General features: G+C 41.5%; 1 protein-coding gene across 1 annotated transcript in view; it reads right to left on the reverse strand.

Annotated features, from left to right (window-relative positions):
- zgc:173742 (DNA topoisomerase I, mitochondrial) overlaps positions 1 to 27236 on the reverse strand; it is a 51660-nt gene that overhangs the window by 11301 nt on the left and 13123 nt on the right. Inside the window, exons 10-16 of the mRNA XM_028585617.1 lie at positions 25450 to 25572; positions 20637 to 20824; positions 16826 to 16970; positions 13525 to 13668; positions 12837 to 13022; positions 7415 to 7483; positions 2988 to 3102 (exon numbers count right to left, since the gene is read on the reverse strand). Of these exons, the coding sequence (XP_028441418.1) occupies positions 2988 to 3102; positions 7415 to 7483; positions 12837 to 13022; positions 13525 to 13668; positions 16826 to 16970; positions 20637 to 20824; positions 25450 to 25572 (970 nt within the window). The remainder of the gene's footprint in view (positions 1 to 2987; positions 3103 to 7414; positions 7484 to 12836; positions 13023 to 13524; positions 13669 to 16825; positions 16971 to 20636; positions 20825 to 25449; positions 25573 to 27236) is intronic.

A 27236-nucleotide genomic window follows, 5' to 3' on the forward strand; every position in this document is an offset into this window, starting at 1 on the left:
CACGCATGCTAGAAAAAAAAAAGTGTGGCAGTTTTATCATGGGCCTCCATGACACAAGCAGTCAGGTAATAAGACAATGATAAAGCCCAGACTGATAAAAGGCTATAGCAGGGGTCATCAACTACAGTGGGGGAAATAAGTATTTGACCCCTTGCTGATTTTGCAGGTTTGCCCACTTACAAAGAATGCAAAAATCTACAATTTTAATCATATGTACATTCTAACAGTGAAAGTATTGTGAAATACTTGTTTTTCCTCATGAGATGGTTATCAATTTTAATAAATTCATATGATGTGATTTTCTGGAATTTTTTTTGGGATTCTGTCTTTCACTGTTAGAATGTACATATGATTTAAATTGTAGATTTTTGCATTCTTTGTAAGTGGGCAAACCTGCAAAATCAGCAAGGGGTCAAATACTTATTTCCCCCACTGTACATTTTTCCAAGGGCCAGAATTTTTCTAAGCCGAAACTCCGGGGGCCGGACTTTCTCAAAAAATAAAATAAAATGTATTAATACCTAACTATTCTTGTGTGACATTTTCACTTTCTTACTAAATTAATGCTCTATTTCTTTTTATACATGTATTAGTGTTAGCAAACTCCTAAAAAACATGGAAAATCCATAGAAAATGATCTCAGACTAGGAGGCAGTTCACTGAGGAGTGATGGTTGAAGTCTGCGATTACAGAGATGTTGTTGTAGTATGCAGTGTTCGGATTGGTGGAAAATGCTTGCAGAAAGAAAGGCCTGTTGTCAGGTAAAATCCGTCAAAAGAGCCTGAAGCAAAAAGTTGTGGAAAACAGCAGCTTTAATGATTTGCAATAAGACAATGCTGTTGCAAAAGAATACAACCGGCATCATCATTAGCTTCTCTGCATTGGCTTCCAGTTAAATATAGGATCGAATTTAAAATCCTCCTCCTGACTTACAAAGCTCTAAATGGTCAAGCACCATCATACTTAGAAGAGCTCATAGTACCTTATTGTCCCACTAGAGCACTGCGCTCCCAGAATGCGGGGCTACTTATGGTTCCTAGAGTCTCTGGAAGTAGACTGGGGGCCAGGGCCTTCAGCTATCAGGCTCCAGTATTGTGGAACCAGCTCCCAGTCTGGGTTCGAGGAGCAGACACCGTCACCATATTTAAGAGTAAACTGAAAACTCTTCTCTTTGATAAAGCTTATAGTTAAGGAGTGAGGAGTTGCAGCGTCCACCTAACCCGGCCCACTGCTTCTCCTTATAGTCATCAGTGTCATATACTGTATAATTAATAATCTAGCGAGAGTAGAGAGAGGCAGGCCAGTACAGCCCGATCCGGTTGGGGAGAGTTCTAGCCCGACCAGGCACCTCTCTTTAACCTGCCTCTCTTAAGTTATGCTATTACAATTCTAGACTGCCGGGGAGGCTGTTCCTCCCTAAGACACACTGAGCTGCTCTCTCATCTCTACTTGTTACTTTTGTATGCATCCTGTCCCAGAAATGCTTGTTACTAATTTAGCTCTGGGGAGTTTACTCCCCGGAGTCCTTATGTTTCTTCTTCGCAGAGCTATGCTCTGCGATTCTCTGCATTTCCCGGCCGCATCCTGCTGCGTCCTGCTGCATCCGCAGCCTCCCCCCGTGCTCTGCAGCGCCACGTTACATCCCGCAACGCCCTGCTGTGATGTTCATACGCACAGAGTAGTCAGGATCCGGTATAGGAGACTGCACTACTCAGTATGACACGATGTGCCCTGCTATGACATGAACTTCCACGATAACCTTCGAAGTCACTGTGACTTCTAATGTGACTGTTATCACCACTGTTCATCACGCCCCCAACCGGCCCGTCAGACACCGCCTACCAAGAGTCTGGGTCTGCCGAGGTTTCTTCCTAAAAGGGAGTTTTTTCTTGCCACTGTCGCAATAGCCACTGCTAATGCTTGCTCTTGAGGGAATTACTGTAATTGTTGGAGTTTTGGAATTTATAGAGTGTGGTCTAGACCTACTCTATCTGTAAAGTGTCTCGAGATAACTTTTGTTATGATTTGATACTATAAATAAAATTGAATTGAATATCATCTAGAATGAAGAACGCGAACATGGCGATGGTGTATTTCACGTGTATATTAAGTAGACACATGCATCTATTTTGGTCTTATAATACATCCACAGATGTACCTCTCCAGTGGAGAGGATAGTTCATTTAGTCAGCAGCTAAGTTTACAAGAGTTAGTGCAAAGTTCAAGATTTGTGGCAAACTAAGACAAACAGACTTCTTTCATTTTAGCTCGTTTGTAAAAAAAATTTGCTATTTGCAGAGTAGCATGCTGTGTTTGCATAAAACAGCGCGGTGGAGGAGTCGACTGCGCAGACAGAGCAGATTGAAATATCGCTTTCTACATGTTGAATTTTGAGGTTTTATTTTAGCCTACAGGGTAACGAGCCTGGCGTTAGTTCATCTGCACCAGTGGCAGTTTATAATCCTCTGTACCGCTCCCAGTCAGGTACATGTGCTAAGTGTTGTAACACACACACACCTCGGCTCTACTGTGTGTGTGTGTGTGTGTGTGTGTGCAAATGAATTGTGCTTAAAGCTGCATGGCATTTTTGTCTGGTTTACCTGGGTGTTGTCCTTTTAAGTGCGACTTAATTTTAGATCCGCAATACCAAAACTAATCGGAATGTGAATAGAGATGCAATTACAGGGGGACAGGTGTACGCTCTTCCCTGTGGAATGTTCCCTGCTCTGAATGGTCGAAATGCTTAATACCAGAACGCATATGGTTATACTTATGTACAGTTTATACTTCTTCACATTTTATGAATTCATTATTATTCTGCGATCCAGACTGAAAGCTTTGGCGGGCCGCCAGTTGACGATCACTGGGCTACAGTTTAAAAAGATAGTGATACCCGTCTAGCTGCTTAAGAATACGAGTCGCTGCTTTAGAAAGCTCTGTATGTAATGTTGGACTGCTTTATAGTACAGGGAGTGTGTGTGGCTTACTGTTTGTGAGAATTTTGAGCTGCTGCTGTAATGTGATGGAAGCGTTGTACGTCCTGAAGACCTTCGCAGTCAGACCGGGCATTAGAGAACTCAGGTGCTTGTTCAGCATGGCTGTCTGCAATGGGAAATGGAAAAGCGAGGGACAAAGAGAAACAGACGACACATTCCCATCAGTGTGTTATAGAACAAATACACTGTCGTCACAAATCCATGAGACCGACTCTACCACTAGGTGGCACTGTGGCATTGCGCCACTGCAGTGTTTAAAGCATCTGTTAATGTACCATAACAAATAAAACCCATACAACGCCATCTCTGCCTTCATTATCATCATCGTCCATTTGAGCAGGGAGATTAAAGAAGATCACAGTACTATTTCCCCTCTGACATTTCCGTAGGTATTATAACAAGTTAGGGCCGACATAGCCAGTGGTTAGACAGCCATTAATCCCTGTCAAATGGCTGCAGTTTCAACAGAACAGCAAAGAGATAAAACAGTTACAGTGTTAAGTGCACACACTGGTGTAAAAGCAAAACAAGCACGTATGCTCATTGCACACATGCTGATATCAGGTGCCAACACGTGGACTTGAGAGACAGATAGCCTATGCATTTCTTAACATGGATGAAAGCTCTCAGATGTGTAAAGAAACATACCGATGAAGCTTGCTGGTGAGCTCACAGCTCCGGCAAAAGGAGAAATTATTCTGATGATTCTGGTGAGGATTACAATAATGATGTGGTTGGTTTAATCAGAGCAGGGTCAGGACCCGGCAGTCTGGGGCCACAGACTTGTGTGAATGCGTGTTTCACTGCAGGAGCCTGTTAGATACAGGGTATTAGTGTATACATACTTGTGCATGCATGTGCTGGGCACAGGTACACACAAACACGCACACACAGAGTTGCTATCGTGTCTGCCTTGCTAATGAGCTACCTAACTCGGCCCATGCAATACTAATAGCGTTCAGCAAATCTGAGAGGCAAGTATGATAGCTCTCACACCCCCAACTCCCTTGGCATGCTGTATTGTGTAGTGTGTGTGTGTGTGTGTGTGTGTGTGTGTGTGTGTGTGTGTGTGTGTGTGTGTGTGTGTGTCATCCATGTCATCTCCTACTAGGGCCTCATTACAACTTGCCATTACCGCAGCACTAATTTCACATCTATAACACAGGATGCTATGTACTGGACTTTCTCATTAACAATTTGTGGCGATGGCAGCTGATGCCAGGGAGAAATATTGCCTGCCTGTTGCCATTCTAAACTAGCTATGATGATGTGCGTGTTTCTCTGGGTCTAATTTAGGTGTTCACTGCATCAGTTCCCTGTAAAATAGAAAATAAAAAAGGGATGGAAGGGATGCAATACAGCAGAGGGAAAATGAAATGTGCCAAAATAAAGCGGTGCATAGGGACTATACGACGCTGCCGGTGGTAATTCAATTTTTCTGTTTTTTACTAAGATGTAGTTAAAGAAATCCCTCTGGTGAAACAGTTAACCTATAACTGCAGACAATGTGTTTACTGTAGCTCTAAGGATGTAGGCTCTGGAGAGGAGGCTTCCAGACAAACACCTGCATTTTCAGCCCAGATCAGACCTCAACATAGTGTGTGTGAGTGTGTGTGTGTGTGTGTGAGTGTCACACAATCACCAGTTTTGAGTAATTTTTTCTAGCAAGAAAAATAATTCTTCTCTCTTTTTGTCCTGTAAAACATTCAAAGATCTTTGATGATTCATCTTGAACTCGGAGGCAGTTCTTTAGATTTGAATGCTGAAAATAACGACACTGACACCGGTTTCACTGGGGAGGTAAAATGTGTAAAAGTGAGACAGCATTTCTACACCATTATTTCTGTCACTTGTTGTGTTAACAACTATGAATGCCTTTGAGGAGAGGCAGTGCTAAAGTGTTATCCCAGTTTGTACAATTCCCGCGTCTCCCACCTCTTTAAGACAGCAGGCTTTATACCCAGCCTTCCGTGCGGCTGTTCTGAACAGCTTTAAAACACTTTTACTGAGCATACCGACACTTCAACACTACTGAGTCTGCAGGACACAGGTTTGAAATTACTTTTTTACATAACCAAAGCTTGAGCCGCTGTTACCACATGTTGACACATGTGAGCAGTACAGGAGCAATTAACACCATACTCACCAGCAAAGCTAGTTTAGCTCCAAACACCCCCAGAAGCTGTTATTTATATAATAGAGCTTAGAGTAATTTAACCATTTAACTCCCTTCCTTCTGGAGCTCACCCAGTAAGAGCATTCACCCCATGTTGGCCGAGTCCTGCAGCGGCACAGGTTTGAATCAGACCTGCTGCCCTTTGCTTTGTGTCGTCCCCCATCTCTCTCCCCCTTTCATGTCTATCCACTGTCTCTACTACTAATAAAAGGGAAAAGCTCAAAAAAATTATCTTAAAAAAAAAAAAAAAAAAAAAAAAAAAAAGACATGGCGAACTCCCTTCCTTCATGTTTTTCATTCAACCTTTCAGTCCTAATTTTCCACTTTCATATATGATTTAATGTTTTCCACCATCCCTCTACATTAAGACCATTGGAGGATAGCAGCACACTTTACAGCTCCACCACATCTTCCATCCTTCTTCCCATTTCCACACTGTCGTCCTCCTCCTCCTCCTCCACCTCCTCCTCCTCATCATCTCAGCTGCTTCTCCCTCCTAACCTCCCCTCACCTGGACCAGCTGTCACATTCCTACTGCTCCATCTACTCCTCCACATCCCCCCCCCTCACTCTGCTCTCTCAGTGGCCTGGCCTTTGCGGGTGCCAATCATGGCTTGCCCACAGCAGCCATTACCATTCCACCTCCAACACACCCTGACATTTCTTGACACACTCGAGGGCAGAGAGCACAGGCACCGCACTCCCTCCTTCAATTGCTCCATCTCCTCATCTCACCCTCTCACTCCTATCCTGTCTCGCATCTTCCTTTTCCTACCTGTCAATCTTATTAAACCAACACGTGGCTGGCTCTCAGACCTTCCTCGTGCTTTCTCATCTGCATCCCTTTTTCCCTCCGTTTTACTAACCACCTCTCCTCCAAAGAGACCGTTTATCTGTTGCATACGTTCTAGTCTCGCACAGCCAGACCTTCCTCCACAGCGCAGCGGAGGAGGGTCTGGCTAGTCCACACAGCATTCCTGGATGGGAGGAAAACATGCTCTGGTTTATTGGCATTTCTTTAAACCAATCACAATCGTCATGGGCTGCCCTGAGCACCGGATGTGGCCACAGTGCCGCTGCAAAATAGCCTCGGGAAGGAACTTGTTTTGGTGAAACGTGTACGTTCAAAAGTAGTTTTAGTCGTGCAACAGAAAACTCAGCTTGGACAGATAGTCTAGCTAGCTGTCTGGATTGACCCTGCAGAGCTCTGAGGAGCAGTTAACCATAGTCATAATAAATCCACCGGAGTTGAAAAATACAACACAAAGAAAGCGGAAGTTGAGGGACATTTGGCAGAGAAGAGTGACATCTGGCAGAATTTCCAGCGGCACCGGAGCAATCCTGGAAGTGGAATGTCGTGGACATAGACTGCACACGTTCCGACCTAAAACCCTGTCTCTCTTGAGTGTATCACAAGACAAGGTATTTCTCAGCAATCAGAGCACTTAACCCAAGGTTGCCAGGCTGTGAGCTGCCGTTTCCACTACAAGAAACCTGTATATCAAGTGATTTTGAATAGGTTTCCTCAAGAAGCACAAAGACATAAATGCTGTTGAACTTGTTTTAAAGACTGAGTGCACCCTGAGAAGCCCCGCGTCTCCCTGCGGTGGACTAACCAAGTGTAAAACTGCTGCGGTCTGTGTGGCCTTGCTGCCTGCAGCTAGAGGAAGAGGTTGAGAGGACGGCAGATTTCTAAGTGTGGAAATTTATCCGCCCAGCATGTTCTCTCAATTTTCACTGCACAGTTTCATTTTTATCTGCCAGAGTCCACCCCCTCTCTCTTTTGAAACTCCTTTTCTGCTTTCGGTCTCCCCGCTTCCAATATTCTCACCCATCCCCTTTCATCTTTCCACACCAATGGCTCATCCTCATTCAATCTCATCTCTTACAGCTTACAATTAGGCCCTGCTTTTCCTTTACTGCAGCCTTCTGTCCCCAGAAAACATTAAAAAAAATAAGAATTTTGTTTTGCTTTCACAATCTTTTTCTTCAAATATTACACACCTCAGGGGAGTTTCTCACATGTCTTACACAACCCTGGAAAATGTAAGGTATTCTTTTTTTACACTTGCAATTATTCAAAGAACTTGTGAGCAGTTTCCACAAATACTTTAATTTGAACTAATTCTCTTCTGTTGACACCAAAAATGAAGTGTGGCAATGGTTCAAAGCTAAACATCAGGGGTTGCTAATATCACTGAAACCATCTAAAAATAGGGTTAGCAGTTAGTGAGACACTCACATTAAGGCGGTCAAAGAGGTCATCTCCAGGTTGTTTGTTCACCAGGAACAGTTTGAGATTCTTAAAAACCTGAAAAACAAGACAAATTTGATCATGTATTCGTATTGTAAGAACTGGGGAAACGTCAATCAGGCAAGCAGTACCAGTCAATTGCCATCATTACAGTGACAATTAAGCTATTTCTCAAAAAAAATTATATATTAATTATAATCCTATAAATTCATTGGGGGAAATAGGAAGGTGACGGCGGTCCTATTGGTAGCTAGCTTACAATAGGGGTGGGAATGATACGATATCAGCACGGTACTTATGTCACGATACAATACAATCGCGATTTTATACATATTGAGATATTCTGCCATATATTGCAATTTATCAACTTTTTTACAACTTCAAATTATTTCCCCAAAGGAAAACTTCAACATCTGTTTCAGCTAGTACCAAAATGTTAAATACTAATCTGCATGTTTCCTCCACCCCTAGCTTACAAGTCAGATCTAAAACACCATAAATTACACTTTTATACAAATATATTGTAATAAACATAAGACACAAAGACTGTGTGTGTTTGTGTGTGTGTGTGTGTGTGTGTGTGTGTGTGTGTGTGTGTGTGTTTTGAGCCTGACTTCATTTGTCCATCTTACAGCAGAGCCAGAGAGAGTAAAATTGGCCCAATTACAGCTGACATTTCCAGCGCTTCCACAGATGCACCGTTCCCCAAATAAACTTGTAAAGTATGCAAGACACCAATTAACGGCAACAGATGTGTTGCTTTATAAAACACACTGACATATTCACTGGCTAATTTGTGTGGCAATGTTGTTCCCCTTGGCAAAAAAACTGAATATTAAAAAAAAAAAAAAAAAAAAAATATATATATATATATATATATATGTATAACGTGCAAGTGCTTTTGGGATGAAAATGTAAATCAGTGTCTATCTACAAGTCTTACAGGAGCAGAGACACCAAAGTGAGCTTGCCCTAATTGGTTTAGGGATGTGTTCCTGTCTGTCTGTGTGTGTATTAACAATGTAAATACCAATTTAGAATAAATTAATTAATTAATGTCCAGCAAGTTTAACGTAGCCAACACAATACGTTTATGTGTCTGCAAGTGTCCCGGGCTATTTGATTAAGTAACTCAGGGTTCTAACTGGTGTACAAATTGAGAAATAAGTTGGGACTTGTTTTTAAACAATAGACAGATAGACATCACTGCCTAGGCATCGACGGTTGGGAAAGGCACATGAGCAATGGCTTGTTATTAAATATCATAGCTGCTACTCCTTTCTGCTGAGAAACAATGATAGGACTTCCCATTTAATTATACATGGAACATACAGTATTGGCCAGTCCATATCATGCATAGAGTGGCTCCACTTCATTGCCATTGTTGTATGCATCCCCTGTTGTGCCCTACTGGATGTTCTTTGCATTCTGAATTCACGCAGAAGCGGCAAATTGCATATAAGCCAAACATATAAACCCAAATATTAGATTAAATTATTTCAATCCCCTCCAGAAGCTTGACAATGGGAATTTCTTCCTACCATCCCTGTTCCATTTGATTCCATGTGACATTTAGCAGCAATCTCACTGATTTCCCTGGGAATTGATGATAATAAAATATGCAAGGGACTAATTAATTCTAGCTAATGTGTTGCTTTTGAATGCGCTCATTTGAATAATTATATGTTCTGCCAAGAAACAAAACACTTTGGCTATCAGGTGTTACAATTTTTCCATCACACACACACCAAACGGGACTTTTTTTTACAAGCTATAATTACAATTGTACAGTACATTGAGCATGGTACTTGAACTGACAAACCGATCACAAGATTTAGTCAGTGTTAAAGTTTTAAATTACTTCTTTACTCTGTAAATAATCACACACCAGATCATCCCACACAAGTTATCTTTCCATATCGTTATATTTTGGGTATTGTTCAAAATCTTTCCATACTGGTACCTCTGTGTCGTGTAACATAAGACAGCCAATCACAAACATTAGATCTTGGTAGAAGCATGCTGCATGCTTATTGACTCCCTGACTCTGATGAGATTTACTCCCTAGGTATTGAAATTTGGTATTAAATGGCGAAGCATTTTTCGATACTTGATACTTTAGAGGCAATTCGGTCAGTGCCTAAAAAGTATTGAACGGTGTTGTTCAACTCCAGTAAAGCTGTTCTTGTTTAGATGCCCTATTCTGTTGTCATGAGTGAAAAATAAGTTTGGATTGCAACAATTGATCATTCGTATTATCCATTACTGCTAATTTTCTCGATCATTCATTTTATAAAATGCCAGAAATAAAGACAATGCTTATCACAAGTTAAGTCAGCCAAACCTTTGCCCTAAAACTGCTTTTTTGTCTGACCATCAATGTAAAATTATGTAACGCTATAAAACAAGGAAAGAAAATGATAAAAGAAAAGGATTACACTGTATTCTAAGATTTGAAAACGTGTTACCAGCAATCGTGGCATAAATGCTGCGACAGTGAACTACTTATACAAGTGGGGAAAACAAAAACAGAAATTTACAAACAGCGTCATGATGCTTAGATGCACAGACCAACTCCAAGTTACCTCAGTTAGTGGGTTAAGAATTCACCGGCATGAACACGTAATCTAAAAAGAAGCAGACTCGAGCAGATCAACAGTTCTAACAGACAGACACACTGGAGCACGACAGCCACAGAAATCCAATCTACAACTGTTCCTGCCCTGAAGACATTTCCCAGTTCCCTTTCTGCTTCAGGCTCTGTCGACATGCATGCAAGTGACCTTCTCTGCAGGAACTTCTGCCAAGACCCTAAGGGCAAAACCTAGATTAAAATTTTGTTATTTATTTAGAACATTTCACACACCACAAAAAATACAACCCCTCCCAAACCAGTCCCGGCAACCAATTAAATCGATTATTCATTTCTTAAACTGCACTTCTTGTATTTGTATCTTATTCTATTTAAGAATGTTTTTATTTTCTATCTCCTTGTAATTGCTTTTTAATGTTTTATGTAAAGCACTTTGAATTGCCTTGGTGCTGAAATGTGCTATAGAAATAAAGTTGCCTTGCCTTACAACCCCCAGCCTGTCAGTCAGTTACCAGGGCAGAGAGAACAGGCTGTGCCCGTCTGTCTCGGAGAAAGTGTTAACCGCACGGCGACCACTTTCTGCTTGTCATTATATTATATCGCAGCAAACGCTGTCTGCGTGGAGTTATTAAAAGTGAAACCACACTTGCAACCGCTTTACCGACACTGCCGTGACCCACTGTGACTTAAAAGGGATGGTTTGGAGTAATTTCACCCTAGGGTCCTTTGCACCATGACCTCGAGCCAAACACCCCCCCCAGAAGCTTTTTTCCCTTGGTCTAACGTTGCACTAAGCCATTCGAGTCAGCGCTATCAGTCGAATGGCTTAGTGCAGGCACTAATGGAACCAAAAGGTGTAGCTCGTAAATGACCCCACTAATAATGCCCGGAATGGTACCAAACTTCTACACTAGTACAAATAGGTTCTGTACTCATAAAACGAGGCATTGGAAAGTTTGTAAGTACACCAGGAGTTTATCTAAATAACACTTTCCTGATGGCTTCTGCTCTCTGCTGCTACCGCTACCGGCATTAAGACGAGTGCTTAGGGACCATCTACAAACTACAACACCGAAAAGAGATACAACAAAAATATTTATTAATTCAATACTTAAAAAAGGTAGTGTCTCCAAACTTACATCAATTATAACTTGTCTCCTGCTAGTTATACTACAGCACTTACTTTAAAAAAATAAATTAAAAGGTGCCATATGTAATATTGTATGTAATACTGGCAGCTAGCGGTTAAAATAGTTACTGCACTACCAACTCAAAATACTGGAGAGTCGTCTCCCCCGCCCCCTCCTGCCCAGACTTGAAGTTCACGGTGGTTGCCAGCATTCACAACAATGTTGCTAGACGCTTTTCTCACATAGCCAGACATTACTCTACAGCACAGCGGAGTAGCTAACGGTAGATGCTAGCTATATTGACAGTCATAAAAGCCCGTGCTCACGCGGAGCTCTGTAACCAACTGACAGACACATTTTTTCGGCTTAAAATAATAGTATGAACCGCTAAAAACACAACAACCTCACTGTCCTCTCCACACGCCAGTTAGGCACACTTCCTCGGCTTAGAATTACAATACGAAACGCTAAAAATACCACTACCTTGCCGACGGAACACACTTCATTGGCTTAGAATTACGGCAACAATCGCTAAACACGCTGCAAACTCACAGTCCCCTCTTTCCGATTTACAGCCCCCCTGTGGTTCAAAATAACTCACCGTTGTCGGCTCCAGCCGCTAAACTACACGTTGTAAACAGCCATGGGCTGCATGCCTGGTCCTCCCGGTAACGTTAGCAGTTAACAGGGTTAGCATGGCGGCGTTAGCCAGGACCAGTCGGGATCACTTTACTGGCTGTCTCAATTGTTTTTGCGAGTAACCAACTCGGGTACTCTAGCTATATAATTCTATGTGAGTACACAAATGTTGAAATGACAAAAAATGCCCATCCCTAGTAGCTGTGATAAATTAGCCTGAAGCTAATGCTTACCTGTTCAGGAGAAAATAAGCCAACTCTGCGTCCTTTTGGGATCTAAGCTGTCTCCATCTTTCAAATACATCTCCAATATTTACCAGGGGGTTGTTACGTCTCTGGTCACGCAACTGTTAGAAACATGCTGTTTTCTTTTTTTATGTCATGTAGAATCTATCTCTGTTGATCCTGTTCGTTAGTTTGCTGCTTTCATGGCTGTACTACCGTTACAGCTGTAGCACGCTGGGTTTACGTTTTTACAGGTATATCTGGCAACCCGGGCTGTCTGTCAAACTGGGCCGATGATAACAACACACAGATCAAAACAAACAGAAATTCCGTCACGGAATGTAAATTTCAAAAAGAAAAAATACTGACATTAGCATTGTTGTCAGAAAAGATAGTATTTCAGTTTAACATGTTTACATTTATACCTTAATATCTGATGGGGCATTGGTGTCATTTTTGGATTTATTACAGTACAAATATTACATATTGGAGCTTTAAATCAATAAATATTTTTGTTGGATCTCTTTTCAGTGTTTTAGTTTGTAAACTGTCCCTAAGCACTCGTTTTACTGCCTGTAGCGGAAAAAAAAGCTGGTGTTTGGCTCGAGGTCATGGTGCAAAGGACCCTAGGGTGAAATTACTCCGAACCATCCCTTTAAACAAACAGCCGAGGTGACATAGTTTCGAGCCCCGGTCTCGGTCAACATGTAGAGAGGACAGCGCTCTCAGGTACTGAAATGTGGCACCATTTGATTTATTGCGACTTGGTCCTCGGTACCCAACTCTAGTGCGGGCGTGCTTTTGTGCGCTTTTTGTTCCTTTACCTTTCTGATGACGGGGACCTTGTTGTAGTAGCGAATGGAGTCTTTACCCAGGAAGTCGAACTCCACAACACACTCATTGCCCTCCAGTTTCTCATGGAGGGTGATGTGCTCCACACGTAGCGAGCAGCAACCAACCGTGTCTGCCGTCTCTCCCTCCTCCTTCTCATTACCAGCCCTCAGTGCCAGCTTTTTTGGGTCAGAGGACACAGAGATGAATGCACATCAAAGCCACACATACTCTCCAAGCACCGTTGTCACCGTACCGCCCATTCACAGAGCCAATCAGACTATCAAATACATACACACAACATGAAATAGAAACAAAGAGCTGCATAGTAAACACAACGAGAAAGAATCTGAATTTAAATAGCCTTTGGCATGAGCCAAAAACAATCACACACTCAATCTATCATTTCACTCAATGCAGACCAAGATAATTAGCTTGGGGTCGCTGGAAGAAAATGGCTACATACAATCCATTTATCTCATTGCAAAAGATCTTGGATCCAGCTATGTGAGAAGACAGAAATGATTGATTGAAATGATTTCCAATATGTTCATATGGCTCTTTGTTTCAAACCTAAGCACTAAGGAGAATCTGTGGAATTCACAGCAGTTTATTTCGAGCATTGGTGTGTAAACATTGTAAAACTTGGTTTTTCCTTTGAGCAATGGCTCAGAACCAGACCTTGTCTATGAAGTAGAGGGCCACAGCTCTTTGTCGCGTGCCCATCTCTTTAGATTTCAGATCCTGGTTGTACTGGTTGCGGATGTCGTCCACGCATGACTTCAGCTTCCGAGCAACCTCGTATTTCTCCCAGTCCTTCTCTCCCTTTGTAGGATGAAAGGAGGGAACAATGGAGGAAGAGAGGTGTGGACAAAGCGAAAGCAACAGTGAGCAGGAGGGGGAAAAGTGAAGAAAGGGAGACCGTGAGGAGGGATAACAATAGGGGAACAGCAGAGAGAGGAAAGAGGAGAAAAGCAAACATGAAACGAACTAAAGAAACAAAATGACAACATGAAGGAATTCTGTTTGAAAAGCCTCTCATCAACAAACATTTTTCAAAATGGTTATCATGACATGAATGCAGGCTGTTATAGTTGGGACCAAGACAATTAAAACCACAATCGGTGAACGCGCGCAGACCAACGGTGGAATAATTTAACCTTTACACATGAAAGATGGAAAGGACGAGTGAGTAAATAGAGGAGAGCAAAAGGGAAATGAGAAAAGGAAAAGAACGACAAGGCATCGTACACGTCTCTTTCAACATGCATAACTCACATTTCCCATTTACTCTCCAAACAAAACCATAATGGGATTTTAATATTTTAGAAACAAAAAAATATTAGGACTGAAATAAAAATCTCCTAAACAGGCTTTATTGACCAGAACAAGGATGCATGCTTGGTGCTTGTAGTTATACTATACAGATCTAACATCAGAATCAAAGTTCTGGTCAACAGCCTCAGGACCTATAAGGGAACAAGCTGCTTTCGAGATGACAGGCCATTAACTATTTTCCACGGTAGATTATAACGTTTTAATTGATGAATGAGGGGTTTTCTAGCTTTCAGTCAGGGACTTGTCTCCACTCATGTCAGTGTGGTATGAAAAAAAAAAAAGAAATCAACTAGTGCCCCGATCAGACAGAGTGCGTTTCAGCACCCTGGGGTAGGTATTTGTAACTGTTTTTAAAGAGAGTGAAGCGCTTCGCTTACTTCTTTTGCGTTGCTGGGTGCCTCACGTTTTTTTGCAGGAGCGCCCTGAATGCATCAAGTTGAAAAAAAACTTAAACTTGAAAGGAAAAAAAAGGCACATTAAACATAATTTAACTTAGCAGCAAAAAACTGGCTGGCCCGAGGACGGGTGATTTGATGGTTGCCTAGCAAGGATAACAAAAAGATGCAACTGGTCTGATCGGGGGGGGGACGGACAAAAAAGGCAGCACGCCTCACACTTTGCAACCGCGCTCCGTCCGATTGCGGCATGAAAGGACCTGGAAAACTTGCCATACGTAAGATACATAATCCATTCTGGTGAATAACATGACATCCGTCATTTTTGTCAAACTTACACTTTTGTTAAGAGGCAAGCAGTTGAGTACAGAGGCTGCTATGGCGACACTTGACTGGTGGTGCATTCAGGTGCTTGCAGGAAGGTTGGGTGAGTTTATTTATTAACTCTTAAAAGTGTTGAATCAAATTTGAGTTTTGTAAAGCCACAACCAAAAACTGACTGTGCCTGCCTGTCCCCAAACTAAAACTATAAACTGCTTTAATTAAAAAGTTAAATTTTTAGCCCTGTACTGGTTGTGATGAATGTCTCTTATACAGTGGGGGAAATAAGTATTTGACCCCTTGCTGATTTTGCAGGTTTGCCCACTTACAAAGAATGCAAAAATCTACAATTTTAATCATATGTACATTCTAACAGTGAAAGACAGAATCCCAAAGAAAATTACAGAAAATCACATCATATGAATTTATTAAAATTGATAACCATCTGATGAGGAAAAACAAGTATTTGACCCCCTGGACAAACAGCAAGTATTCTGGCTTCTACAAGCCAGTTAGTCTTTCTTTAAGACACAGCCCCAATCCGAACCAATTATCTACATCAAATACACCTGCCTCACCTCGTTACCTGTATAAAAGACACCTGTCAACACCCAAACAACCAGCATCCAACATCACCACCATGGGCAAGACCAAAGAGCTTTCTACGGACATCAGGGACAAGATTGTTGATCTGCACAAGGCTGGGATGGGCTACAAGAGAATCGGAAAGCAACTTGGAGAGAAAAGATCAACTGTCGGTGCAGTTATCAGGAAATGGAAGAAGCCCCACACCACCGCCAACATCCCTCGGTCTGGGCCTCCACACAAGATCTTGCCTCGTGGGGTGTCCCTGATCATGCGAACGGTGAGGAATCATCCCAAAACCACAAGGGGGGAACTGATGAATCAACTGAAGGCAGCTGGGACCACAGTTACAAAAGAAACGGTTGGTAACACACTACGCCGTCATGGATTGAAATCCTGCAGCGCACGCAAGGTCCCCCTGCTCAAGAAGAAACATGTACAGGCCCGCATGAAGTTCGCCATTCACCACCTGGACGACTCAGAAGAGGCCTGGAAGAAGGTGATGTGGTCAGATGAGACCAAAATAGAACTTTTTGGCCTCAACTCAACTCGTCGTGTTTGGAGGGCAAAGAACACAGAGTACAACCCAAAGAACACCATCCCCACCGTCAAGCATGGTGGTGGCAACATCATGCTTTGGGGGTGCTTTTCAGCCAAAGGGACGGGACAACTCCATCGTATTGAGGGGAGGATGGACGGGGCCATGTATCGTGGAATTCTGGACCGACATCTCCTTCCCTCAGTGAGAGAGCTGAAGATGGGTCGAGGATGGGTGTTTCAGCACGACAACGACCCTAAGCACACCGCCAAAGCAACAAAAGAGTGGCTGAAGAAGAAGCACATCAAGGTTCTGGAGTGGCCTAGCCAGTCTCCAGACCTGAACCGATTGAAAATCTTTGGAGGGAGCTTAAAATTGAGTTGCCAGGCGACAACCTCGGAACCTGAATGATTTGGAGGCTGTCTGCAGGGAGGTGGGCCAACATCCCTGCCGAAATGTGCACAAACCTTGTCACCAACTATAAAAACCGTTTGACATCTGTGCTGGCCAATAATGGCTTTTCTACAAAATATTAACATGCTGTTTGTCCAGGGGGTCAAATACTTGTTTTTCCTCATCAGATGGTTATCAATTTTAATAAATTCATATGATGTGATTTTCTGTAATTTTCTTTGGGATTCTGTCTTTCACTGTTAGAATGTACATATGATTAAAATTGTAGATTTTTGCATTCTTTGTAAGTGGGCAAACCTGCAAAATCAGCAAGGGGTCAAATACTTATTTCCCCCACTGTATACACATGTAGGAGCATTTCTTGCCTGTTTGCAGCAGACTAGCAGGCTACCTTGAGTTTTGAGTTGGCATTGAGCATGATGTATTTAATGGCGCCCTGGATGTTCTCAGTCCAGCTGGCCAGCCATGTCACAGAGTTGTCATGTCGAACCTCCTTCCAGCGGTGACCAGCAGGCGGCGCGGGGACACTGGATTCTCTGTCAACGAAAAAACAAGGCTAGGTTGAAGCCTAGTATATGGCTGGACCGGTCAATGTGCTTAATTGTGGCCAAATTGTTACAGGGATACTCAGCAGGGTCTAAAATGTGAATTCCTCAATATTAAACGGTCATCTGTATTATTTGTTTGTTGTGCACTGTAGTAGCATATCACATGGTATGGTAAAGATACGTTTGAGACAAATAATTGAGGATAGCTTTTCAACGTAATCATGCTATTTTTGATCATTTGTATAGTCAAAAAGTGTTATGGTGTAATTAATGTTACTTTTTTAAAACAGACCGGACGTAGGTTGCACCCCATGGCAATTGTGAACCACAGACAGAAACTTAAAATCCCACAGGCATTGTTTCCTTGCGCTACTTTCAGGTTTTATTTTTAATGTGGACATGTTATGCTTTTGTATTTTCTGTCATATCTACGTTATAATGTCGGGTTTTCATGTTAAACATGGCCAAAACTTTAAATAATTAGCGAAACTTATTGCAGAGAAATCCTTGTGAACTAAAACGTAACGGTTCTGAACACTCCGGTTTCAACTGTTTTTTCTACTCTCGGTAAAGTCTTACTCAACTCTAAGTCAGACTTCTATGATCGGTCAACTGCTCCAGCCAGGCAGGAGTGTTTTTTTTTTTTAAGCTACTGCGGTGCTAACATGCTAACAGCAGTAAAAGCTGTCATCTTGGCTGCCAGTGTTGTTAAATTCTCCCCAATTTCTGGTGACATTAGTGTTGAAACAGGTCCAATTGGGTAGTATTTGGTTTAGAAGCCTTTATCTGCGATTTTTCGACGGATGAAAGTGCTGCTTCGTTCCATTACAATTTAACGTTGCAGTAGCTTCAGCTAGGTCTGAAACAATTATTGCATAATTGTCTAATTGTCAATTATTTTACATAATTGCGGTTATTTTGTTTAACTGCAATTAATTGCCAACATTAGCTCAGGTCTTAAGGCCGTTTTGTAAAATTGTAATTATATAAGTGATTATTGGTCAAACTATATCTTTATTATTATTATTTCAATTGTTAGTTGTTGGCACTTGAGTCTATACCATAGACAGTTAAAGAAATGGACAAATCGACGCCGTAGACCTCCACGGAGACCAGCGAAGTCAATTAGAAGCACTTTTCCGGTGATGGCTGACCATTACTGCGCAGCCTCCAACTGAGCTTGAAGACGTAGATGTGACGTGAGCAACCTGTCTGAAAGTTGGAAGTCTTCTGGTAGCTGTGCCAAGAGAAATCTCAATCATTCCCAATCTTGCAAATACGGAGAGTGTGAGTAGGAGCTGTCCATGAGCTTAGGAGCAGGAGCAACTTTTGGTTAGTAAGTATTAAGTATTGTGATAAATTATTTTGTCATTTTGACTGTATGCCTCCACGTCCCCCCAGATTGCCTGCAAGCTTCTCCTGACTATACGGTAATTTCTCTACTATGAGACAGAAAGTTGCGTGGTTTTGACACAATCGTTAGACTATTTTTATAAAAACAGCTGCTACGGAGCCATAACGTGAGATAGAAGGTAATGGTATAGTTATATGTATAATTTTTTTTTATAATAAAGGAGGCGTGGTTTACTTCATAGGCTGTGTATTTGTATTATTACATCATCGTAGGGCTGCAGCTATCCATTATTTTAGTAATCAAATATTCTATTGATTATTCTATTGATTAATCGAGTAATAGCAATAGTAAATATTTATTATTGCGGTTTACTAAAAAAAAAAAAAAAAAAGGAAAACATTTTATTGACAAATTCCAAGACCCTTAAAAAAAAAAAATACATTACAATAGCACATTTTTGGTGGCCCAAATGACACATTTTCAGAAGCCTAATACACAGTGAGGAGAAAGAATAAAGAATGCAGACATCACCGGCATGATGACGTCATTCACGTACATATTAAGTGGCCATGCTGGGGGGAGAAGCCGGTTTGTCTCCGGCAGCAGCTAATTTTCCAAATATTAGTAGCAAACTAATAAACCGACAGCTTTCGTTTTAGCTTGTTGGTAAAACATGGCTATTTGCAGAGTAGCATGCCGTAGGCTAGTTGTGTAAAACAGCGCGGTGGACGAGAGCAGAAAATGTTGGTTAGCCTACCTTGTATCGGGTTCGCTCCGTGGAATGGATGAGTACACTGGATGTTTTCTACTGAGATGATGTAGCAGCATGTTTGCATCTTAAAATGATCCCAAACTTTCTGTTGTTTTGCTCACCTGTCTCTTCTTAGTCTTCCTTCATTTGTAATATGGGCCGTCAGTCTTAATAATTATAATTATATTGTTTATTGATCCCCAGCGGGGAGTTAGAAATCACTACACACAGGCCTGAAATACACACAGACATGCTCAGGACCTATTCATGCACAAATGGAGAGATGTCAGAGTGAGTCGGCTGCCAGTGCTGGACCAGCGCCCTGAGCGGTTGGGGTACGGTGCCTTGCTCAAGAGCACCTGGCAGTGCCCAGGAGGTGAACTGGCATCTCTCCAGCTACCAATCCACACTCTGTAGTTTGGTCCGTACTGGGACTTGAACCAGCGACCCTCTGGTTCCCAGCCCAAGTCCCTACGGACTGAGCTACTGCCACCCCGTGTCCACAGAAGCGGCAACCTCTTTGCACTAGTAATAATCCTCCATGCCGAAACACAGTGAGCCGTACAACCTTAATTACATTGATTTAACGAAGCTTCGAGGCAAAGAATTTTGCTTTGAGGATTTTTTGTAATCAAATTATTCGAGGAATCGTTTCAGCCCTACATAATCCATCACATTACATTGATATAACCAAAAGATATATCCTGGAATTCATTCAAAACTTTAATTTGTTTAAAAAAGTAATATACATATTTTTAAATTTAACTAAAAATGACAATTATATTTGTAATTGCAATTATTTATTATTTTTTACACATTAAAGCATGTAAACATGTCCTAGTACAAACACAAAATACAAGTATGAACCTGAAAAATGCTATATAATAGTGAAAAGATGATTTTCAACGTAGCGTGTAGGCCAACTCCTTTCTTATTTAAGTAGTTTATCGTTCACCCGGTTCGCAGCAGCAGTCACAGCATTGGAGTACAAGCTGCAGCATCCTACAAAGGCCCAAGCCTTCTAAACATAAATGTATGACAACAGTACCAGGAATGGATGCCTCAGTTGTAATCTCCGTCTATGTCAGATGAATTACAGTACAAACTTTCTCAGCACGCCAGGCTACTGAGATTGAATATGTGATGTATAACTAATTCCTGAGTGATGTACTGCTTTACCATATTTCTGAGGCTCCCTAGAGAAAACATTCATTTTGTCAAAAATATTCAAACAGTGCACCATCTGTAGCAGTGTATTACAATTGCCTGTGCAGCTGTCAATATGGAAATGCGTTGTTGCATGGTAAGATAAATGGTGATGTTCATTTTGAAATGATTTCCCTATGGTTGACAGCTTCTAAACACTTTGTGCATCGAGGTCTCCCAGCTAGAAGGTCACACCGAGAGGTGTGACAACTGGGCTTTTAGCAGCTAGGGTGGTGGAGTTTTAGTAAATCCTGCTTTTCGTCCGACCAGCCTTTACTTATGCATTGCTACACTGTCACACATTTCTGTATGTGTGACAGTGTTCCCTTTGGCCCATTCTTACCTGCTGCAGTTGATGATGACATCCTCTGGTTGGATCCTTTTCTTCAGCATGCCCTGTTTGGGATGCTCGCCTCTACCCCGGAACAGCCCGGGAGGCTCAATCTTAAAGTTGCCGATGCGCTCTTTGTGGTGATCCAGCAGGCAGTAGCCAAACTCATCCACTATCTTCTGGTTGGCCTCTTTCAAAACCTACAACAAAAATGAAATAAAAAAAAAATTACAATCAGAATCAGGTTTATTGCCAAGTAAGTACTTACAAGGAATTTGCCTTGGTGGTTGGTGCATACATACACAACACACATACTGAACATTAATATGAAATAAACAAATAAATATACAAAACAGCAGTTTAACATAAGAAGAAAAAAAAAATGAATAGATTAAGTGCAGAATAGAGCTGCAACTAACAATTATTTTAATAATCGATTATTTTTCCGATTAATCGATGAATCGGATAAAAAAAATATAAATAAAAAAAAAAGCATTAATCAGGCATGAAAACAGGTCAGGGGTGAAAAAAGTGAGAAGGATATTACCTCTCTAGGGGGGTCCGGGGGCATGCTCCCCCGAAAGAAAATTTTAAATATTCCATATTTTAAAGCATCAATCTAATGCATTTTGAGAAGTATTTTTTTGCCAACCAACTGTGTAATATTTCAATATGCACTCATTAAAGTTAATTTGACTGGCAAAACAGTTAAAGTCCTTCTGACATTACACAATAATAAAAGTCATAATTTTTAAAGACTAAAAAGTTTTGGATAAATTTTTACTTCTTCCAACCATATGTTAAATAAAGAGTCAATGTGGATTTACATATTGCAATAATATCATAATCCTATGAATCATTGTGAAAACTAAAATGTACTACTTTGGCCAGGTCATCATCAAAAAAGCAAATTAGTACATTCATGATTTTGTCCATGTTGATATTAGCTGCTTTATTTACAGTTATTAAAAACGTTGCATTGTTTATCTTTTCCTATAGCTAGACGTCTAGACTCTGGGACAAGGCCGTTATGTTTAAATACCTGCCATGCTGACTCCAAACAGACAGCTTTGTCAAGGCAGTTTGGGCTTGAGATAGCTTTTACAAATCATGTTCCGCTGTGAACGTGCACACACGTATAGTTTGTATCACGGTCGGTCAGTAAAGGCACAGTCGCAGTCTTAACGGTAGCGGTCGCTGCCGGTAACGTACTCGTATGACAGAGTGCACGGACCGAAGCTTTGTGATTAGCATCTAATGACTAGCAAGCTCTGTCTTACCGCTACTGACGTCCAAAACATACGCTGCAGAAGCAGCACCCGGCTCCCTCAATTTGAGACACCAAGTGCTAAACGACTTCCCGTCTCCACCCTTTTCTTCTTGTCCTCGATTCATGCCCAGCGCCATTTGCTTTAACTACTTTCTCAACTAAAGTTGCCTGTATCTAGATGCTCCAAGTTTGATAAACTTTGCCTCCATTTTTATTAGCCGCGTTACCACAGAGACCACACCGGCACTGCACTCTGACATTTCGGCAAAGACCCGCCCTACTTTGCATCTGATTGGCTAGAACTCGTTTCATTGGTTGGTGGAAGTCATTTTATTGGTTGGTGGAAGTTCGATGATTGGTTAAATCCATAGACAGTATGGTTAAATCCAACGTATCAAAACAAATCCCATGTGGACTTTTTAATTTATTTATTTTTCTAAAATAGTCATATGCCAGAAATCGGGCACCAGGCCCGAGTACTTACACCCCCCACAAGTAGGATAGTGTAGTGACTAGGGCTGTAGCGATACACTAATCTCACGATACAAGATATTCAGCTCACGATACGATATATATCACGATATTCAGCCAACGATACGATTGGATATATTTCGATACACTTACATCATTTTCTGAAAGATTTAAAGGGGACGAGTGATTTTGGTGACATCTTTTGAGTGTTCCATATACTTGGATTGAATTAATTGAACTGAAAACATCAATTACACAATATATGTCTTTGACTGGACAGAGAGTCTACAGCAGGGATCATAAACTACATTTTTTTCAGAATTTTTCTAAGCACTCTGGCGGCCGGACTTTCAAATAAAGAAAATAAAATAAATTTATACCTAATACGCCTATTCTTGTTCGAATTTTTCACTTTCTTACTGAATTAATGCTACTATTTTTTTAACATGTATTAGTGTGAGCAAACTCCTAAAAAACATGGAAACTCCCTAATATCTCAGACTAGGATGCAGTTCACTGAGGAGTGATGGTTAAAGTCTGTGATTATGGACACATTATTGTAGTATGCAGCATCCTGATTGGTGGAAAATGCTTGCAGAAAGAAAGGCTGTTGTCAGGTAAACATGTCACTGTCAAAGACGCTGAAGCGAAAAGTTGACGTGGAAAAGCCAAAAGCCAAAAGCCCAGCTTTAATGATGAATGATTGATAAGCAGGCTATGCACTCGTCATGTATGCATCATTTGCAATGAAACGATGTTGTTGCAAAATAATACAACCATCATCATCACTGAACATAACGATCGCGTCATTCACGTGCATATTAAGTAGCTCCAGATTGTCCGCTCGAGCTAGATCTAGCGGAGAGTTTGGTTTGTTCAGCCAGCAGTGAGGTTTACAAGAATTTGTCAAAATTTCCAGATTCCCAGCAACCTAAGATAAACAGACTACAAACCGACAGCTTTTGTTTTAGCTTGTTTGTAAAAATTCGCTATTTGCAGAGTAGAGCTGTGTTTGCGTAAAACAGCGCGGTGGACTGAGCAGATTGAAATATCGCTTTCTACATGTTTATGCCGGTCTACACAGGTGAGTGCATTGATAAGTATTGACTTTCTACTCACAAAGGTTTAATTGTAGCCTATTTACAGAAAAGAGACCAGCGTGAGTTCATCTGCCCCAGCGGCAGTTGGTAACTCTGTATCGTTCCCAGTCAGGTGCTGCGTGTTTTAACCTTTAACACACACACACACACACACACACACACACACACACACACACACACACACACACACACACACACACACACACACACACACACACACACACACACACACACACACACACACACACACACACACACACACACACACGGCACAGCAGTCAGCAGTGTGTGTGTGTTTTAACGCACACACATCTCGGCTCAGCCGTGTGTGTGGAGCTCGGGCATCGCTGTAGGCTACAGAATCCCGGCATGTGAATAGAGATGTAAATACAGGGGGCTGGGTTTTTGCTCTAAACGCTTGAAATGATAAATAACAGAACGCATTTTTTCCTCTTTACATTTTGTGAAATCATGATTATTCTGCGGGCCGAACTAAAAGCTTTGGCAGCGGGCCGCCAGTTGACGTTGGCTGCTCTACAGCGCCACTAGCGGCTGGCTGACCAAATCGCTCTTCCTGCAACGTGAACGGGGGTAAACACGGGGGATTTGAATGGGACTTATGTATCGATACTCGCGGCATAAAAATCGATACTTTCTTGGGGGGAAAAATATTGATTTATATTGCAGAATCGATAAAATTGCTCAGCCTTAGTAGTGACTTTACCCTGCTGTTGAACTCCCTTCCTCCTCATCAAGGACTCCAACAGGTTTACTTTTACATGCCGACTCATCACCGTGGTGCGCCAGTGCCATGCCGCTTTTGCTTATCTTGCAATTAACACGTTTTTGATTTATTTAGTGTGAAACACCTTGGATGACTTAGGTCGTACTGATTTCTCTGCCTCCGCCGAGTGTTTCAGAACAACGTTACGGGTCTCTCCTGTCTCTCTCCGTATTTCCTCTACCGCCGCTCTGCTCTTTTTTCTTTTCTTTCGCTCCGCGCTGCTCCGCTCAACTCAATTTTTTTTTTTTATCTCCGCGACTAGGTGGCGTAATAGTTGTGCGACGCAACGAATCGATAATTAAATTCATTGCCAACTTTTTTATTTTATCGATTTTATCGATTCGTTGTTGCAGCCCTAGTGCAGAATGCAAAAAATACGTGCAATGGGCAGGTGTACAGTATAGTCCAGGATGAAGGTTGGGTCTACGGGTGGCCGGATAAAAAGTCAATGTCAGTGGGAGTCCGGGGCCTTGTTAAAAAGGCTGACTGCAGAGGGGAAGAAAAGAGTTTTTGTGGCGTGAGGTTTTGGTCCTAAAAGGGGCCACAGCCTCCTGCCAGAGGGAAGAGATTCAACTGGGGTGAGAGGGATCGGCTACAATCTGTCCTGCCTGCCTCAGCATCCTGGAGGAAGGGGCGATTCCAGGATTTCAAGTGGGGTGGCACAGGGGAGGGACCAATAATCAGTCAGGGGGGAGGGGTATTTTATAAAAATACAGCATAGAAAATCTGCGTAGAAATATAGGAAATATTAGATAAAACAACACAATGTAATTCTGATAAATAAAACACATCACATTTATTATTCATTTCCACTTAAAAAAAAAAAAAAAAAAAAAAAGGAAGAAAATTCCAGTGCTAGTTCCATGGTATCAGAATTCTGGATAGTCATCATGGAATCATTAATTGGTCATGTGACAAGGCCTGGACAAGATTGGCAGAACAGGCAGCCAAGTGACCCTGCTCTGATTCAACAGAAATCACAATTGTCGGATTGACAGCACTCTAGCCTAATGGACTGGCCCCCCCCTTCTACAGTAGCTCTGCCCCTGCCCGGAGGCAACACATAACAAAAACACATAATAATTATCCAGAACCTAAATTATCCATGCTGACCTTCTTTAGACAGGCACAAGAAGAAGAGTAGTTATGAAGACAACAACATATACATGCTCAGAAAAAAAAAAAAAGCCTGAACCCTACCAGTTTCTCCTCCTTGGTCATGTTTTTCCTGGCCTCCACCTTGGCTTTATGCATGGCATGGATCTCTCCAAAGTCACACTTGTCAAGATCTTTAATCAGTGACCTCTCCTCATGGGTCATTTCCTAAACACACACAAACACACACACATTACACACTGAAGTGTGATCCCTTCTTGAGTGTGGAATTTTTTGTAAGCCTCTATCTGCATAAAAACAGAGATATCATTTAGTGATAAAAAGATATTAGTTATACGAGAAAACTATTCAGCATCAATTCCAATCATAAATCAATAAATCTTTTCAGTAATCATGTGATGGGCATTTGTTTTATGACATTTTATAGACTAAACAATTAAACATCCATCTATTTTCCACCGCTTACCCAAAGCCGGGTTAATCTATTATGAAAATGATTGTTAGTTGCAGCCTAAGTATATTTGAATGCCAGAATAACTTTGAATAATTGCATCACTTATATACATCTTTTTTTTTTTTACCCACAGTTCAATGGTTATTCAGTATCAACGACGTGGATATAGACTAATACAGCACACAACCTTTGTCTGACAAATAGCGCACTATACAATTATGCATTATAAAAAAAAAAGAAAAAAAAACTAATAAGGCGAGCATGAAGGCTGAGCGGACAGAAAAAGAAAAAAGTGATATTGTTATGAAAAGCCAGAGTATAAGTCAATTCCTCTTAAGAAGGCCACTGCCAAGCAAGCTTAACAAATACAGCAGTACACTGAAGGCAGCAGCAAAGAAGCTGAGTTTCAACTATAATTGTTAACTTTCTGAAGTTATTGCACACAGGGTCACCCCATCAAAGAGGTCACCAAAAGGGCAGCAACACAGAGCAATTCAGCTTTATGGTTCATCTTGGAAAGTGTCTGGTGCTTAAATGTCACCCGACGACATGAGAGGCTTTTTAAATGAACTTGGGCAAGAAAGCTATTGCAGAACAAAAATCCCTAGTCTATTTATACGGTCATATTGGCCTTGAGCGGCAGAACGTAACAATAATTAATGAGCAGGGGTTTCATTGAGCAGGAGATCTCAATATAGATCACAGTATAAGAAAGACTTTTATCATATGACAAACAAAAGGGAATCTAACCTGAAGACATCCATTAAGGATAAAGAGAATGACTCCTCTATCAAGCTTTTCAGAGCAGTATTGATCTAGTCCAGCTTGGAGATGAGATGCAAAAACATACTGCTCGATCATCACACATGCACAAACACACACCTCTCTCGAAACACTGACACTGTTTGGGCACGCAGTCAGTCTGCGTGTCTAAGCATGACTGACATTCGACAGTGGGCGGGCACTGAGGGCAGTGAAGCGAGAAGACTTTTTTTTCCAGCTATAATAAAACAGTTTAATTGGATTTGTTCATATGCAGGGGAGCTTCTTGTATGGATTAGCATATCAATGCCTTCACACAAATCGTATTTTCAAGTGCATTGAGCACTAAGCAGCGCAAAATTAATTCCGCATGATATGCCTTGGGGCTTGGCACTCTGTTTTCTCTATACACAGGACATCCTGACAGACACCAGCGTGCAGGTACCAGCCACAGTCACACGCACAACCTGTAGTTTACAAGCATTTATGCTACAGTTTACAACACAAAGCTGGAATACATACAACTAATACTGTACCTGGATGTTATCAAGAGAATGTTCCTGGAGCTGACATTATTCCCCTGGCTTGACAGTCAAAGTTTTAATAAATAGGAAATTACAGTCGACAAAGCTCCCAGTCGTCATCGATGTTGCAG

Source organism: Perca flavescens, chromosome 8 (assembly GCF_004354835.1).
Source record: "Perca flavescens isolate YP-PL-M2 chromosome 8, PFLA_1.0, whole genome shotgun sequence".
In the NCBI taxonomy this organism is placed as follows: Eukaryota; Metazoa; Chordata; class Actinopteri; order Perciformes; family Percidae; genus Perca; species Perca flavescens.